The sequence below is a fragment of the Pseudochaenichthys georgianus genome, chromosome 16 (genome assembly GCF_902827115.2).
Source record: "Pseudochaenichthys georgianus chromosome 16, fPseGeo1.2, whole genome shotgun sequence".
Classification (NCBI taxonomy): Eukaryota; Metazoa; Chordata; class Actinopteri; order Perciformes; family Channichthyidae; genus Pseudochaenichthys; species Pseudochaenichthys georgianus.
In genome coordinates, this window is record NC_047518.2 from 11,711,576 (window position 1) to 11,724,807 (window position 13,232).

A 13,232-nucleotide genomic window follows, 5' to 3' on the forward strand; every position below is an offset into this window, starting at 1 on the left:
ATGTATCTATCTAAACAGATCTTCACATTTACTATTTACATGTATGTAGTTGCTAAACATGGGTCGTCGTGTTCTCTGGCCACTTTGCCACCACTTCTCAACTGCCTGCTCTGCATTATAGTCCTCAACCTCAGGGCCATGCAGAGATATACGGAGGAGGGAATTTAGCATTTGGTTAGAGAGGGATCCTCTCCAGTCAGACTTGATCCTTTTCATGCAGGAGAAGCCTCTCTCACAGCATGATGTTGACATCGGGAACACAAGCAGTATCTCTACGATCATCTGCATGTGGGGAAACTGGCTAGCGCTATTTAGCGCGAGCTAGCGTTAGTTAGCGCGAGCTAGCGTTAGTTAGCGCGCGAACTAGCGTTAGTTAGCGCGAGCGCTAGCTAACATTGACACTTAAGACAACTAACTTACCACAGTGGAAGACGATGCATCATGACCAGGACTTGGGACTTTCTCGTTTCTGGAGTCGGCAGAATTGGCATTGGGGCTTGCATCAGGGCCAGGGGGCTGCTTATTCAACCACCTCAGCATTTCTTTCTTCTTGTTTCTTTCTGTCGTGACCGTTGCATTGGCGCGACTCGAGTCTAGCAGCAGTCAGCAGCAGAGTGGATGACGTAGAATGCATTCTATGATTTGACAGCCCAAATGACTTTGAAAATAACACCCATTTTGAAGTTTACTTTTAATTTTTTTTTCACTGTCCCGAAATAGTCCCGGACAAAATAGATTTGTGTCCCAGTAGGAATTGTTATGGTCCCCGGGACATTGTTAGCTGCGAGCCCTGAGAGTCACATCTAATAGAAATATATAAAAGCATTTATTTTAATTGTGTAGCAGTCAGTTTATAATTCTGGCAGCACTGTTGAGCATTTTGAAAATGTATTTTCATGCCTCTGTGCAAGGCTTAGTCTTTCTATCTGTTTATTACATGGCTTAGTTTAATACTCGATTCTGATTGGTCAATTCAGAACATGTGACACGTTGTTAATACCGAACAGACAGACCGCTGTCAAGGACTTATTGACCGTTGTTAAGGACGCTCACCTCACATCTTCAGAAAGAAGTCCGGTCGATTTAACTGTATACAGTTGGGCCGAAAAGCAAACTGCATGCAGTTTGCTTTTCGAACTGGGACAAGAAAAACAGCGGAGAAGTAACGGGGCAGAAACCCTCCTTTTTACGCAACGGTCCAGACATAGACATCACACGGCGACACATATTCAGTTGCCAGTTACTTTGTCATCATTAGGGCAGAGATATCTAGATACTTTCCAAGGTTTGACATAATGAATTGTGCGACTTTTAAAGCAAGGAGCGATGTTTTCAAATCTGTAATCAAAAAGCTCCTCAAAAACGCAAGCAGTTCCTACCGTTGGCTTTTCAAACTGACAAGACAAGAGACGCCCTAACTGTTTTTAAAATGTAACTTTTAATAGCAACATGGAGGATTTTAACATTCATTTTTATATATTTGGAGAGCACAGTAATTTGGAGGAATGGTTAGTGGCTGATGAGTCCCCAGTGAAGAAAAGAAAAAGACAAGAGGGACAAGAAAACAGCGGAGAAGTAACGGGCAGAAACCCTCCTTTTTACGCAGCGGTCCAGACATAGACATCAAACGGCGACACATATTCAGTGTGCAGTTACTTTGGCATTAGGGCAGGGATATCTAGATACTTTCCAAGGTTTGACATAATGAATTGTGCTACTTTTAAAGCAAGCAGCGATGTTTTCAAATCTGTAATCAAAAAGCTCCTCAAAAACGCTATCGAAGCAGTTCCTGCCGTTGCTACGTTAGTTCTTCAAACGGTAACAACGGACTATTTTTCTTAGCGGATGCATGTCAATTTAAATCAATACAACTATTTTTAAAATCAATAAAATAATTTTCTAAATCCATAAAAAGCATTTCAATTAATATTGGGAGTCATAACGTTACTTTTGTTGAGAATGTGGCCATGTAATAAGCGGGATAATGTGCAGCGACTTGGTCATTATGGGGAAAATAACACCGACAGGCTGATCAGGAGCCCGACGCGAAGCGGAGGGATCTAGATCGGCATGAAGGTGTACATTATAATAATGTATCGCTGCACATTATCCCTTACATAGCCACTGGTGTAACTAAGTTCATAAACTCAACAGTTTTGAGATACTTGTACTTTAAGTATTTCAATGTTTTGCTGAAAGATTAACTAGGCTACTGGATGAAATAATATGTCTGCTAGGCTATAGGTGCGAACATTAAACACTTTTTGAAAAAAATATTATGATAAAATATTTTTATATATTTATAATTCTGCAAATATTACGATAAACTCACAGCTATTTCGCGGCCCGGCAGTAACACCTCCGCGGACCGGGGGTTGGGAACCCCTGTGATAGATAACATAATTACATCATGCTCAAGCCCATGCCCTCAAATCTAAGTCAAATAAGTGTAATTTATTTTTGTGACAAACGAACGTTTTCGTAGTTTGACGAGGCAATTAATGGCAATGATAACTGTCTAATACTATCTTTTTAGCTAACTTACCAATGTGGCTAACATCTGCAATATACATTTTGTCAATAATTATTTATATTACTGTACTAATACATGTTAATAAAATATAAAAAAAATTATATTTTATAAAACAAAAAAGTTGTTTGAGATGATGCTTAATTTTATTTAATATGAATTATTGTCATTTATTTTGTTTATTGTTCTCATTGTTTAAAAGTTTGTGTTAGGGTTATGGTTCTGGTGTGAAATAAAGCACAATAATTACATTTAAGACTGTTTCCCTTTTTTTAAGAAAAGTATCGAAAAATAATCGGAATCGCAATTCTTGACTTGGTATCGGTATCGAAACCAAAATGTTGGTATCGTGACAACACTAGAGTCAGGTTAGTAATGCTCCATCACATGTTTTACATCTATTACAGGGTGGATCTTAAACTGAAGCTTGACTTTAAAGCAACCCAACGGAGGTTTCATGTAAGTTTAGTTCTTTCACTCGTAGCTTGGGGTGCGGGGGTGCTAGAGACGGGAGCATGTTGATGTGACCTTCCTAACCGGAGATATGGCCGCATTCTACAATAAACTTCCGCTGGGTCGCTTAAAAAGAAATATGGCAAATCGAATCACAATATTTGTCAGAAAAATCGCAATTCGATTTTTTTCCCAAAATCGTGCAGCCCTACTTTAAAGTACATATCAGAAAACACAACTTTTGATCTGTGTGCTATAACTATTGCACAATGGATAGAGTCAGTGGTCTGTAACGTGTTGGAACAGCTCCAACAGCTCTGCTCTTTTTTCTCCAACATAGCTCTTTCTAACCTGGAGGCAAAGTTCCATTTTGCTGGAGGAACACGTAGGCACACGAAAAGATTCTTAAATAAAAGCCTGCAAACTGTTCATCCAGACAGCATTGAGCTACTTTATTAGATCTGCATTAATTGATTAATTTAAATATTTGTATTGCATCTCGGATATGACACAATGTTTGGGTACATCACATAAATGAAAGATATAAAATGGAAAAAAGCATCATTTTGTGAGTTTTTTTCATGATAAATTCATTGTTTTCATGCTCTTTATTCCCTCATCTGCCATAATAGGAAGCTAGACAGCTTTCAAGTCACTCATGTGAGAATGTTCAGTCATCTCTATATGGTCCCACCAACCCTAATCTTATACATACACATATATATATATATATATATATATATATGTATATATATATATTAGGGGTGTAACGGTACACGTACCGAAATTATTCGCCCACTCGATCGGATCGGCGATCGGTATCGGCCGATACTGATTCCAGCGATCGGCCCCGAAATTGGCGATCGGAGCATCCCTACTCTCAATGTTTCTGTATGTTTGTTGACATAACGAACTGCATATTTATATCTAGCATTTGTATGCTTTTTGAGATCCAGGACAGGCCCCTCTCTGGGCCTTCCTGCCTGGACCCAGGCCCCAAAAGCATTCTTGGCTCACCCTGGCTTGACGTTGTGTCTCTTCCTAGAGTAGGTACAGCACGGTCTACTGGCCTCCCATACAGCTCCCACAATACAATCATACATGTTACAGAGGTCTTCACGGTGAGAGCTTTCATTACAACCCACATCAACACATATGCGGCTTTCACACCAGCGCCTTTCAGTTTCTAGCTCCGAGCGGGCGCTTTTCTGGTTCAGCTCCGGTTTCCCTTTTCAGCTCCCGCTCTGTTCACACCACCCACTGGCGCCCCAGAGCTGCCCCTGCTGCGTCATGACGTCACCGTTTACATCGCTGATTTGCTCCCCAACGGAAGCTCACAACAACAACAACAACTGCGTCGGGTCGATGATCGTGTTGCTTTTAATCACACGAAGCCAGAATAAATTGAATAACGACTTCTCCAACCTTATGCTCCAGAGTGCCGTGGTTCATTGTTTATTAATGTGTTTCTGCAGCATTTACCGACCGCTGCAGTATTGGCTGCTCTTTCACGGGAGTTTATTCTCCCGTTAGCTCCCGGTTAGCTCACACTGCAGCGGCCGCTCTAAAGTATTCACTGTCCGACTCACACAAGCAGCTGATGCATATCCCCAGTTCCCCTTAGCCTAAGTGAATGTGTGTCAGTCTGAATTGACACTGTTTGGTATCACAACGCTGTTATGAAAGTTTCTCTGGTATAAAACGGGTGATGTTAGCATAGCAACCGAAGCTAAACTGACTACTTGCATCCGATAGCTGCAATAATACAAAACAACACGTCTGCCTCTCTCCACAATGATCGATAACAGTGAACGGATGGTCAAAGTAAGGTACAAATAAACAGAATCACACGAAGCCTGGTTAGTGTTGCCTGACTTTATAAAGTGTGTTTATAGGCACTACTGCTTGTAGGCAGGCATAACAGTGTTCAGGGGAGGTGGGTTTAGTTTCCTGCACGCCTCGACGTAAGAGAGACGTAAGCGACGTCGCCTCTTAGCTCTAAAGCTCTTGCCTCTGGACCGACATTTTTTGGAGCTGGAAATGAAGCGGATTCCGGAGCTAAGAGCCGGCGCCGCTGCGGTGTGAACAGGAAAACCCGGCGCTTTTCAGGCTCTAGCTCCGAGCCGGAGCTGAAAAGGCGCTGGTGTGAAAGGGGCAACAGAGTTGCCACTTTGGGTAGATATACATCACTCAATAGGACATCAGTTCTCCCATAGTACAATAGCCTATCCTCATTTGTGAGCTTGGACCAGTCCACTTTAGTGGTACAGGCATTTTTAACCTCATCTCAGGGAGACTATCATAATCTAGTGACATTACAAAAGGAATGTGATCTGACATTGCTGCCTCATACACAATCTCAATTGATCTTACAATGTCATGGGCATTAGCAGTGCTTATGCAATGTCAAGCCATGAAGTTGTATGCCAGGCCTCGCTTATATATGAATAGCTATCTGTAGGCAGAAGTATTGATGATATGATTAGGGTTTAGTTTGTTTGTCAGTCTATACACACTTTTTAAAGAAACACTATTTATATTTATAGCACTATTTTATCGCAATGGATCTATCACCAATAGGGGTATAACGGTATCCGTATTCGTCCCGTACCGTCACGGTTCGGACGTCACAGTTCGGCACATGCAGTCACACGGCGAATACGCCTTTTTTTTTACGAGTGGGAAAAAAGTAATTCAGGGCAGTATCCACTACACTATATATACTCCAGGGGGCGGTATTGCGCCTAAAAGCTGTTTGCCAGCTGCCCTTAAACAACAAATGAAGAACAAGAAGAAACACAACAACAAAACGAACAAAATACAAGAAGAAGAAAAGTTAGTATGGTGAGTTCAGATAACACACAGGAGCTAGAACCCACCTGCTTCTTTTAAATCAGCTGTGTGGGAACATTTCGGGTTCCCTGTGGACTACAATAACGATGAGGTGTGCGAGTGGTGGATCAGACGAGGACGGTGTGTCGGCGTTGTTCTACAGCGGTGCGGTATGCTAATGAAAACACACGCCAAACATGCTAAATCATATCAGAAGGCATCACCCAGATTTGCCAATCACCAGAGCCCGGCAAAAGACAACAGCTGTTCAACAGCTGATCCCCGCTGTTTTTAAGAAGCCAATAGACATGAGAGCCGAGAGACCAAACATAAATAACGGAAGCTTTTGGCATATGTTTTTCAACGACTTTGCACTCTTAAAACACTTTCTTATTATTTATGATGTAATATTTTCAAGACATCCTTTTTAGTTTTACAGCTTGATGAAACCTTTGTGTTTGACATCAGCCATTATAGATAATATGGCCATCTGAGTGTACTGTGTATGGTTTGTTTTTAACTGTTTAATACAGTTAATTATTCAAAATGTCAGAGTTCTTTATTTTTAAACTGAAACTTGCACTTCTGTTCAAACATAAATAACAACAAACCTGGAATTATGCATTTGGGACTTTCTTTTGCTTTTTTGTTGTTGTACCGAACCGTACCGAACCGTGACCTCCAAACCGAACCGTGACTTCTGTGAACCGTTACACCCCTAATCACCAACATGAATACAACCTGAATATACCCTACCATTAGAGACAAAAGTCAAGAGAGTGACATTTGCAAAAGCTCACCTAACCAAACAACTAGAGCACAAAGAGTTTATCTGATCTGGCACTAGATCAGATGTACTGGTTGACTTGACATACTTTACTGATCAGGTCATGGTAGGCCTATGAATTTCTCTGAAATCCTCTGTGCGAATTGTTCGTTGTTGTTTTTTCAGCTTTAGGGTAGGCCTATATACTATGGGCTCAGAACAGTCTCATAATACACACATGCACACAGAAGGATTCAAACTTGTATTTCCGGATCCATACTTGTGTTTTTCAATACACACACAAATGTATTCCGTTTCATATACATGTAAATAAAATCCAAATACAGAAAAAAGTTTTACATATGTATTTTTGATCCTCACTTATTAGTTTCCCGTTTAAATCCCCTGAACCTGCAAACACAAACAGCTTTCTGTGCACGGATCGCTTTGCATTCGTGTGTGGGTTTTTTGAGACTCCCCTGACGGTCAGCCGATTCGTACTTGTAATTTTTTCTATCTATAGCCAATCAGATGTCTCCTTCATTCTAAACCAATCACACGAGCGCGCCCCCACGAGGGTAAGATTACTTCATATACGCATTTTGCGCAGTCCGGTCAGCTCGTTAAACAGAGGGCGGAGCTTCAGGTGATTATGCAGAGCAGCATGTCTCCATCAGACTCAGCAGCCAATCTGATCTCTCTCTCGCGTCCGGTTACACTTCACTCGCGTTTATGTCCATATCGATCAGATCCATCTCTCCTGATCGGCCTTTATAGAGAGCACTGATCAAACTATTGAGAGTGAATATCGGCCGATAATGACCGACGGGGCTCCCCCCGTTAACAGGTCACTGTCTAGCACTGGCTTCGTAGTGCACTGGTCGATTAGGCTAAGCTAACCTGTAGCTGCTCCCGCCACACTCACAACAACTTCATACAGACATAAATAAAGCAGCTATATTCGCCATACAGGAAACACACATTTAAAACGGTTTTGCCTGCCGTTTTTGTGTACACAAGCATTCATCCATGGTTTGGAAAGTGGCGCTGTACCTTAATAATATAAAGGCTTGTATTTTCGTGCATTTTCTGTTCGGAAAGTGGCAATGTAGTTTCTGAGAGTGGAGGTGTCCTGAGATTAGCGCCTGCAGGCAGGCTTCATGGACCTGTCGGCTCCGGACTGTGCAAAATGCATACATGAAGCACTACGTCATGAACGCAAGAAATCTACCCTCGTGGGGGCACGCTCATGTGATTGGCTTAGAATTGAGGAGACATCTGATTGGCTATAGATAGAAATAATTACAAGTACGAATCGGCTGACCGTCAGGGGAGTCTCAAAAAACCCACACACGAATGCACAGCGATCCGTGCACAGAAAGCTGTTTGTGTTTGCAGGTTCAGAGGCTTTAAACGGAAAACAAATATGTGAGGATCAAAAATACACATGTAAAACTTTGTTCTGTATTTGGATTTTATTTACATGTATATGAAACGGAATACATTTGTGTGTGCATTGAAAAACACAAGTGTGGATCCGGAAATACAAGTTTGAATCCTTTTGCGGATCATGAAATACAAGTATGAATCCTTCTGTGCTCATGTGTGTATTATGAGACTGTTCTGAGCCCATAATATACTATCTTATAATAATAATAATAAAAAAATGGGACTTGTATAGCGCTTTTCAGGAAACTCAAGGACGCTTAAAAAGGATCATAAAAAGCCATTCACATAATGGAAAGGGAAGCTAACGTTGTACTATTTTACACATGCCGGTTAACTGACACAACTAAGAAAGTTGCAGAAAACACAACTTCGCAACTCTGCTCCAAGTCCACCAGCAGCAGAGAGAGGAAAAAGGAGCCGAAGTGGTGCAAAATAAAATAGTTGTCAGATTTTGTTGAACCGATTAAGTTGCTGTTAAAGCTGCAGTGAGCCCAAAACAACACTAACCTGATTTCGGATAAACGGCAGCCATGATGTCATCGTCCCTAAACTTGAATTCCTGTGCAAACTCCAGGCACTCTAATGAGTGAGTTTCTCTAGGAAGCAGAATTCCCTGATACTGCAGACTCAAGCCGTCAGAAGACATGTTGGGAGCGTTAACTAGAAGCTGTTGTCAGCTTTGTTTGCAACTGGCAACTCGCGTGCATAAAAGCCAAACACAAACACATGTATACAAACTAATCACGGAGGAGTGACTTCCATGATGCATTCAAAACTGTGGGAAAAATGATAACTGACACATAAACGCACTTAAATGACTGAAACCTAATGACCCTACATCAAAACCTCCAAGACTATACATTTCTGATTGATTTGTGTTTACTTTATTATGGTGAGCTGACTTTTGTTGGGCAATCATGTAGTAGCTTAATTCAGTACTAAATAAAAAATGCATTGAAGTTTTGCCATATCTATTCAAGTTTTTTTGTGGTTAGATTTTTGAACACTTGTAACAGACACCCTGAAAGGCGAACCTCAGATATTTCGGTTGTGTCGTAGTCCGTCACTCTACACCAGGGGTCTCCAACCTTTCTTCATCTGAGAGCTACTTTGAAAAAATGAAAGTGGCCAAGAGCTACTTGCATCACATCGCTTACATGTATTCACATAGCACTCATCAGTTGAATTAAGCTACTGTTGTGTGAAATCAATACCTAAAGCTTATCTAAAATCTTAACTTCACATCAAGGTCCAAGAAAACGACAATTTCTCACGTATTGAGATACTGTGGTCAAGCCAGCCTCCACTTGGGAAAACACAGTCAAGCCAGCCCGCACGTGATATTGGGGTGCGCGAATATTAGAAGCATTACGGTAAAATCCCAGCGCTTACTCGGTCAATAACAAAAGCACCTATAAAAACAAACCAAACATATTAAATTAAGAAATATGTACTATATAATGTGATCAATGATTATTTAAAACAAACTACGTATAACTACCACGAGTAAATGTAAAATGTAAGGAGTTTCAAAATAAAAGTCCTTTGAAATCTCATATTGAAATCTCATATATGAGCTATCAGCCCTGTGTTTAGATAAGAATAAAACAAAATCTCTCCCTGATCCAAGACTCATCTCACTGCAGGGTGATAGAAGGACACCCCATCTACTCACCCAGAAAAAATCAGGACATTCTGATGTGGAGTTTCAAAATAAAATACCTTTGAAATCCCATATATGAGCTATCAGCCCTGTGTTTAGATATGAATAAAACGAAATCTCTCCCTGATGCAAGACTCATCTCACTGCAGGGTGATAGAAGGACACCCCATCTACTCACCCAGAAAAAATCAGGACATTCTGATTAGGAGTTTCAAAATAAAAGACCTTTGAAATCCCATATATGAGCTATCAGCCCTGTGTTTAGATAAGAATAAAACGAAATCTCTCCCTGATGCAAGACTCATCTCACTGCAGGGTGATAGAAGGACACCCCATCTACTCACCCAGAAAAAATCAGGACATTCTGATGTGGAGTTTCAAAATAAAAGACCTTTGAAATCCCATATATGAGCTATCAGCCCTATGTTTAGATAAGAATAAAACGAAATCTCTCCCTGATGCAAGACTCATCTCACTGCAGGGTGATAGAAGGACACCCCATCTACTCACCCAGAAAAAATCAGGACATTCTGATGTGGAGTTTCAAAATAAAAGACCTTTGAAATCCCATATATGAGCTATCAGCCCTGTGTTTAGATAAGAATAAAACGAAATCTCTCCCTGATGCAAGACTCATCTCACTACAGGGTGATAGAAGGACACCCCATCTACTCACCCAGAAAAAACCAGGACATTCTGATGTGGAGTTTCAAAATAAAATACCTTTGAAATCCCATATATGAGCTATCAGCCCTGTGTTTAGATAAGAATAAAACGAAATCTCTCCCTGATGCAAGACTCATCTCACTGCAGGGTGATAGAAGGACACCCCATCTACTCACCCAGAAAAAATCAGGACATTCTGATGTGGAGTTTCAAAATAAAAGACCTTTGAAATCCCATATATGAGCTATCAGCCCTGTGTTTAGATAAGAATAAAACGAAATCTCTCCCTGATGCAAGACTCATCTCACTGCAGGGTGATAGAAGGACACCCCATCTACTCACCCAGAAAAAATCAGGACATTCTGATGTGGAGTTTCAAAATAAAAGACCTTTGAAATCCCATATATGAGCTATCAGCCCTGTGTTTAGATAAGAATAAAACGAAATCTCTCCCTGATGCAAGACTCATCTCACTACAGGGTGATAGAAGGACACCCCATCTACTCACCCAGAAAAAATCAGGACATTCTGATGTGGAGTTTCAAAATAAAAGACCTTTGAAATCCCATATATGAGCTATCAGCCCTGTGTTTAGATAAGAATAAAACGAAATCTCTCCTTGATGCAAGACTCATCTCACTGCAGGGTGATAGAAGGACACCCCATCTACTCACCCAGAAAAAATCAGGACATTCTGATGTGGAGTTTCAAAATAAAAGACCTTTGAAATCCCATATATGAGCTATCAGCCCTGTGTTTAGATAAGAATAAAACGAAATCTATCCCTGATGCAAGACTCATCTCACTGCAGGGTGATAGAAGGACACCCTATCTACTCACCCAGAAAAAATCAGGACATTCTGATGTGGAGTTTCAAAATAAAAGACCTTTGAATTCCCATATATGAGCTATCAGCCCTGTGTTTAGATAAGAATAAAACGAAATCTCTCCCTGATGCAAGACTCATCTCACTGCAGGGTGATAGAAGGACACCCCATCTACTCACCCAGAAAAAATCAGGACATTCTGATGTGGAGTTTCAAAATAAAAGACCTTTGAAATCCCATATATGAGCTATCAGCCCTGTGTTTAGATAAGAATAAAACGAAATCTCTCCCTGATGCAAGACTCATCTCAGAAACCCTAACCAGAAAAAATCAGGACATTCTGATATATAGTTTCAAAATAAAATGGTAAGGTAGGACCCAAACACAGTGTTAAAACAAGGGAGGCAGATATTGAGGACAAAAAAACAAAAAACAAAAAGGAGCAGGCGAGGTAAAAGTGAAATCAAATTTTAGACAGAAATGCACTATTATAGTCCTTATAGTTTACTTGTGGTATTTGCTAAAGTGTATATTCTGATTTATTAGTTTTGAATATTATTATTTTGTAATGGATGGTTTTCAAGGTGTACAATTTATGTTACATTTTTCTCGATTGCTAACACACATCTTTTTTTAAATTGCTCACTTTCTCAGAACACTAAACACAATTCACAAAACCACACACCTAAAGTGCAAAACACCTAATTTCTCCTGTGAAGAACTGCACTCAAAACTACTTAAACACTTACCAAATGCAAACTTTAGCACCACATATTCATTCACACTTCATTCACACTTCATTCATAATACTAGATTGTTTGACCACATATTTTATGGGCTATGCTCTGTACATAGAGGTTTCTGCTGATAGCTCATATATGGGATTTCAAAGGTCTTTTATTTTGAAACTCCACATCAGAATGTCCTGATTTTTTCTGGGTGAGTAGATGGGCTGTCCTTCTATCACCCTGCAGTGAGATGAGTCTTGCATCAGGGAGAGATTTCGTTTTATTCTTATCTAAACACAGGGCTGATAGCTCATATATGGGATTTCAAAGGTCTTTTATTTTGAAACTCCACATCAGAATGTCCTGATTTTTTCTGGGTGAGTAGATGGGGTGTCCTTCTATCACCCTGCAGTGAGATGAGTCTTGGATCAGGGAGAGATTTCGTTTTATTCTTATCTAAACACAGGGCTGATAGCTCATTATATGGGATTTCAAAGGTCTTTTATTTTGAAACTCCACATCAGAATGTCCTGATTTTTTCTGGGTGAGTAGATGGGGTGTCCTTCTATCACCCTGCAGTGAGATGAGTCTTGCATCAGGGAGAGATTTCGTTTTATTCTTATCTAAACACAGGGCTGATAGCTCATATATGGGATTTCAATATGAGATTTCAAAGGACTTTTATTTTGAAACTCCTTACATTTTACATTTACTCGTGGTAGTTATACGTAGTTTGCTTTAAATAATTATTGATCACATTATATAGTACATATTTCTTAATTTAATATGTTTGGTTTGTTTTTATAGGTGCTTTTGTTATTGACCGAGTAAGCGCTGGGATTTTACCGTAATGCTTCTAATATTCGCGCACCCCAATATCACGTGCGGGCTGGCTTGACTGTGTTTTCCCAAGTGGAGGCTGGCTTGACCGCAGTATTAAACTGGACAACATAGTAAGTACTTCACTGAAGATTCACATACATGTCCAAGAGCAAATTACAATGTTTTCACTTCTTCTTATGGCCCACATCAGGGCCGGACTGGGACAATAAGTCAGGCCGGGAATTATACACCCAGCCAGGCCACTACCAGTTTTTTGTGCCATTTTGCTGGATTTATTTGTCCATTTTTACAGCGTTGCTGCCCATAATGATAGCGCTCTAAATCTACTACCCCAAAATAAACATATGGACATGGATTACTATTTAAAAAAAATCTATTTAGGAACCTATGTGAACATATTTTAAGCGGGGGTGGACCTCAAATCCTATAGGGGGGTCCGGGGGCATGCTCCCCCGGTAAGATTTTTTTTTTTTAA

The 13,232-nt window shown here is 40.3% G+C and overlaps 1 protein-coding gene across 2 annotated transcripts in view; it reads right to left on the reverse strand.

Annotated features, from left to right (window-relative positions):
• sult2st3 (sulfotransferase family 2, cytosolic sulfotransferase 3) overlaps positions 1-13,232 on the reverse strand; it is a 69,384-nt gene that overhangs the window by 14,626 nt on the left and 41,526 nt on the right. Inside the window, exon 1 of one of the 2 annotated variants that reach the window (XM_034103271.2) lies at positions 8,538-8,756. The exons of the other annotated variant lie outside the window; for it this stretch is intronic. Coding sequence (XP_033959162.1) covers positions 8,538-8,676 — 139 coding nt within the window. The 5' untranslated portion in view covers positions 8,677-8,756. Of the gene's footprint in view, positions 1-8,537; positions 8,757-13,232 lie in introns of those variants that run through there. 2 annotated transcript variants of the gene reach the window in all.